We start from the raw sequence: 5,165 nt of genomic DNA, 5'->3' as shown, positions 1-5,165 counted from the left end.
TCTTCCCTCAGTAGCCTGGATGCAGCGCTGAGCTGCAGGGCACAAGCAGGCAGAGCCCACAGTGGAGAGAGAGGAGCCCCCGAGTCCCTCCTGGGAGCTCCACAGCATCACCAAGGGAAGCAAGTGTCAGGGACTGGACATGGAGGAGCATCTCCCACTGAAATGCACATGGGAGGAACCTGGTAGCCAGCAGAGATTCCCCTCCAGCCCTGATGCCTGAGAGACCTTTATTCAGTAGGTGTAAAAACAGTTCTTTACAAAGCAGGGTGACCCAGAACCTCCCCCCACATCAGACAAGCTGTGAGCTCCCACCCTACCATAACTGCAGCTGAGGACACAGCCTGGGCCCCGGTTTCACACTTCCAAGTGCATAAAAACCAACAAATTGTGAGTAAAGAAAAGCAAACACACTAGAATCAGTGAAACTGCCTGTCCCACCACTGGCTTTACGTCCATCTGCTGGGGAAGGGGCCAGGACTGGGTATTTCAGAGCCAGGAAGAGGGGGTGCACAGAGCAGAGGTCCAGGACAGCAAAAAGGCACAGGGCAAGGATCACCTCCTCCATCCCTGACTCCCAGCACAGGGGTGGGGGGAGAGGAGATATACCAGCAGCATCCATCCAGTTTTGGGATCAACCTCCCAGGGCTGTGGGAAAGGAGACACCCCAGTGCTGGGAGCAGCCCCTGCTCCCCAAAAAGTTAAAACAGAAAAAAAAAAAAAAGGGCAAAAAAACAAAAGCAGCAAATGTTGAGGTCCTGGCAAGAGGTGTCTGAGGTAAAAGCCATCCAGGGAGAGAAGTCCCAGCGAGTACCTGGAGGAAGAACCAAACTGAGACCAGCAGTCTCCTGCAGCAGGGCAGCTTCCACCCACACTTGCCACACCAGCGTCACAGCCACCCAGGCCCTTCCACCAAGGCTTCCTGGCCCCTCACCTTGCCTAGAGATAAGTTACTGCTTCCTCTTCTATTTCTTGGCTGGCATGATAGGAGGAAGTTCCTCCTCCTCCTCCTCAGACAAGTCATCGTCCTCCTCAAAGGAAGCATCTTCCCTGTGCACTAGGACATACAAATAACTCTGTTACTTACCACCATGTCTTTGGCAAATACCACTGACCCCCTAGACACCCCAAGAGCAGAGCAGCCCAAGGAGCACTGGAGCAGTTTTAACAGCAGCTTGTGGGCAATAAGCTGTATCCCAGCTGGAGGGAGGTCTCAGAGGGCAATGGTGATAGCCAGCCATGGGAAAAGGGGACAGTGTGGGTCATCCAGACCCCTTTTCCCATGCAAGGCTTTACGGCAGGGAAGGAATTCCTGCACAGAGATGCCCCCTGGGGCACCAGCACAAAGGAGGCACTGAGCACACGTGCTGGGCAGCACCAAGCACATCTCCCAGGGGCTCCCCAGCTGGTGTTCACACTGGAGAGAGCCCCTCCATACCCCTCGCTCCTCCCAAGCCTTTCCCCATGCGTGAGTGCTAACCTATCCGGTGCCAGCCAGTGAGGTGTACTGGACCAGAGCCCGCTGCCAGGCGGAAGGTCACCGGAGGCTGGAGCTTGAAGTTGTCCAGACTCAGCTGCAAAGAGACAGAGATGGAGCTGAGTTAGGGGCAGAGGCAAAAAGCAGAATGTCCTGCAGTCCCCAGCACGGCACCTGGCCCAGTTAACCATGTCCTTCTGGGGGCATCTGCAGCCAAGCCAAGGCTACCCAGGGCACTTGCCCGTGAGCTCATGGTCAGGATCCTAGGGGAAAGGTCCACAAACATCCAGAGATGTCCAGTTCCCTGCAGCCAATCCCACCTGAGTCTTCAAAACAACCTCTTACCAAGGGCTGGCATGACAACTTCAGGTTTGCCACAGGCACAGCTATCTCCTGGTTCTCATGGTTTCGTCCAACAACCTCCACCACGTTGCACTCATCCTTGGCACCATCCGTGAGGCAGACCTGGGTGGGAGCAGAGGTCATGAACTCCTGCTCTCCCATGGGACGCAGCAGGGACAGCTACGGCTCTCCATGGGATAAGTAACCCACAGCAATACTACCAGTCCTGCTGCCATGCAAGGTGTGAGGATGCTGCTCCCAAAACAGGGAGAGCACAGTGCATCCCCTGCAGCAATTGCCTCCTTAGTGCCTGCAGAGACGCTCTGTGTCTTTCCTAGTTGGGACAGCTGTTCCTGCAACTGCCTCAAGAGATGGCACCTGGGCTGCATTTTCTGCTGATCTGATCCGTGCTGGCAGGTCCTGTGCTCCCAGGACAGAAAGTGACCCCCAGGGAGAGCCAGGAATGAAGCCTTGCACCTACCTGGGCTTGGAAAGCAACAAGCCAGAGACCCAGCTGGTGTGAAGGGCATGTTCTAGTGGGAGGTTCCAGCAAGGTGAAATACAAGGGAAAAATACCTTCCTTTACCCCATGTCTGGAGTAGTCCTCTGCTGAGCAGTCTCCTGCCACCACTGGCTTTGCTCAAGCATTTCCGTGCAATGGATAAACGTGACAGCCCCATGCCCTGCCCTGAGAGCAGCCAGTGCCGAGACCTCAGCCAAGGGAGTCCCCTGGTCCAGCCCAGCCCGGGAAGGGGGAATGAGCCTGTGAAGCGGGGGTGAGGCTGTGGGCCACCATGGAAGAGGACAAGCACAGTTAATTCTCATTTCTCTTACCACAGACAGGGCCAAAATGTGGTCAGAGTCATCTTCCTCGTCCACCTGAAACGTGTAGGATTTGGTATTGGCAGTGAGCTCGCAGCCTGGAAAGAGGAGATGAGAAAAGCTGCAGCAGCCATTATGCAGCCCCAAGCACCATGGGCAAAGGGTTCCCAGGCCAAGCCCCAGCTGGGCACACACACGGCATCCCTAAACCACTTTATTTTCTCATGCTCAGGAGCAGCCTCAGGCCAGAGCACCCTGAGCTCCAGGATAAAGTGTCCCCAAGAACTGTGCACCCCGCTCAGCACCATACAGGGACAAAACCTGGCATCCTCAAAGCAGGCTGCTGCGAAGCAGTGCCCAGGGGCACCCAAGGCCCCCGAGCGCAGCCAGGGCAAGGCTCAGCCCCTCCAGAGAGCAGCAGAGCCAAGGTGCACTGCTGTGGACAACAGGAGAGGGAGCAGGCAGAAAGGCAGCTCTGCTCTCCTCAGCGTCAGTGAAACATTTGCTCTGGTGAGAGCATGGAGGCAAAGACACGGAGCATGAGACCTGACTGATGAGGGACAACGTGAGGGGAGGATACTGGGCCAGGCTGCAGGGGGCTGGAGTCCCTCAAGACAAGTCTTGAGACATATTTTATTACGTACTTCTCCAAAGAGCTGCAAAAACAAGGGAGATGTAAAATTACGTCCTCAGCTCTTAGGATCAGGATTCAGCCAACCGTGGGGAGGCAGGAAAGGCAGAGCACCCGGGCTGTGTTTGCTTATTGCGGGATGATTCACCAATGTGAAGCAGATCGGAAAAACACGGACCTGAGCCCTGCATACCAGACCCGGCATTTTTGCAATGGAGAGAGAGGACTCAGCCTCAGCAAACACCGCCCAGGGCAGGACCTCTCCCTCACCGCCCTTCTGTATTCAGCTCACCGGGGCAAGGACCGAAATCCAGGTGCATAAAAGGCCTGGGGGGCTGCAGCTCCACTCCCCTTTTCGACAGAAGCGTCTGCCGAGCCGCGGTGTTTGCGGCGCTGTGGGCCGGGAGCAGCCCCGGACACGCGTGCGCACGCCTGCTTGCACACACGTTTATGAGCGGCGCAGGGCCACGTGTTGGGGGGGTTTAACAGCCCCGGCCGAAACCCCTCCCAGGGAGGAGGGACGCGGCTCTGCCGTCCCGCGAAGGGCACCCACGAAACGCTGACGTGGGAGCGCGGGGGATTAACCAGAGGAACGGGAGAGGACGGCGAGAGCCGGAGCTGCTGCCTGCGCTGGCGTGGAGCTGTCACCTCTCCCCCCCCCCCCCGGCCCCATTATTCCCAGCCCCTCCCGGTCTCCTGCACCCACAAGAACCCCAAGACCCCCCGCGGCTCCCCCCAAACCGCCCCAGGACCCCCACCACGTGTCCCTCCCCACAAACTCCAGGGCCTCGCTGGTCCCCTTCTCCCCCTGCCCCAGCCACACACAGGTCTCTCCCCAGTGTCGTCCACCCCCCCACCCGCACGTCTAGTACCCCCTAGGGCTCAGTAATGCCCTCCACGTGTCTCTCCAGACCCACGTGTCTCCCCCCCCCCGTGTGTGTGTCTGCTGCCACCAGGACTCTTTACCCCCCCCACGTGTTTTCCCTCCTCATCTATTCCCAACCCACGTGTCTTTCCTGCCTCCACGCCGTCCTCGTTATTGCCAAAGCCTCTCTTCCCCCATCTCTCCTGCCCCATTTATTACCCCCACGTGTCCCTCCTAGCCCCCCCACCTCCCTATTACTCCCCCCATATACCTCCTTACTCCCATCCCTCTCTTACACCCCCCCCCCGCGTCTCTCCTGGCCCCGCTCTATTACCCCCCGGGCCATGTCTCACCACCCCAACCCATCTATTACCCCCCACGTGTCTCTCTCCCACCCCCTCCGCGCCCCCCGGTGCCGCTCACCGAAGAGGACGCTGCCGGGGCAGCCGGGCCCGTGCGGCTCCATGAGGCGGCAGCGCGGCGCTGGGAGCGGGGCGGGCCGAGCCGAGCCGAGCCGAGCCGAGCCGAGCCGCACCGCCCCGCCCCGCTCCGCCCCCGGCTCCTGGCTGGGGGTGACCAAACCAAAGGGCCCCGCAGCATCATCCCGCATCCTGCGGGGGGTGTCCTTTCGGCAAGGGCTCGCTCGATGGAGCAGCTGTGTGAGGAGGGGGAGTGCCTGGTGAAATGCCATATATATAGTTTTTTATTTCCTTGCAATAAAAAGGGAAGGGTTATTACCCCAGCGGGATGCTAACGACTTTTCCTGGTAACTGAAGGAATCAGAAGATTCTTCTAGGGGGGTAGGCAGGAGGGGGAACAGTGGAAGGGGAGACGATTTTCATTGTGAGGATGGGGAACAGCCCAAAAGCCACACAGGAGATGAAAGACACCACTACACCCTTTAACTGTAGGGTCTCTTACCCATCCTGGGCCTTCAGCCAAAGCCAGTTCAGCAGGACAACGCATTTACTGACCACACTGCCAGCTGTGGAAATGCCACACCGACCAGAAAATGGCACTTACTGGTAGTT

At 58.3% G+C, this 5,165-nt stretch overlaps 1 protein-coding gene across 1 annotated transcript; it reads right to left on the bottom strand.

Annotated features, from left to right (window-relative positions):
* Nucleotides 1–219: 219 nt before the first annotated feature.
* NPM3 (nucleophosmin/nucleoplasmin 3) lies at nt 220–4,825 on the bottom strand. Its single transcript, XM_075026229.1, has 6 exons — nt 4,558–4,825; nt 2,651–2,736; nt 1,820–1,939; nt 1,478–1,571; nt 932–1,054; nt 220–811 (listed from the first exon to the last, which is right to left on the bottom strand). The coding sequence occupies exons 1-5, from the start codon at nt 4,823–4,825 to the stop codon at nt 963–965; spliced, it is 660 nt and encodes a 219-aa protein (XP_074882330.1). The 3' UTR covers nt 220–811; nt 932–962.
* Nucleotides 4,826–5,165: the final 340 nt, after the last annotated feature.

This window comes from Buteo buteo, chromosome 4, assembly GCF_964188355.1.
Source record: "Buteo buteo chromosome 4, bButBut1.hap1.1, whole genome shotgun sequence".
Classification (NCBI taxonomy): domain Eukaryota; kingdom Metazoa; phylum Chordata; class Aves; order Accipitriformes; family Accipitridae; genus Buteo; species Buteo buteo.
The sequence above is the reverse complement of the archived record's forward strand: the minus strand, read 5'-3'. Positions and strand labels throughout refer to the sequence as shown.

Bases quoted from the DNA above. Each gene is read 5' to 3' on its own strand.
- NPM3 (XM_075026229.1), bottom strand. From the start codon at position 4,825: ATGGCATTTCACCAGGCACTCCCCCTCCTCACACAGCTGCTCCATCGA. The intron at 2,737-4,557 runs GTGAGCGGCACC...TCCTCTTTCCAG, and splicing joins CCCCGGCAGCGTCCTCTTCG to GCTGCGAGCTCACTGCCAAT. The intron at 1,572-1,819 runs GTAAGAGGTTGT...GTCTCTTTGCAG, and splicing joins AGTTGTCATGCCAGCCCTTG to CTGAGTCTGGACAACTTCAA.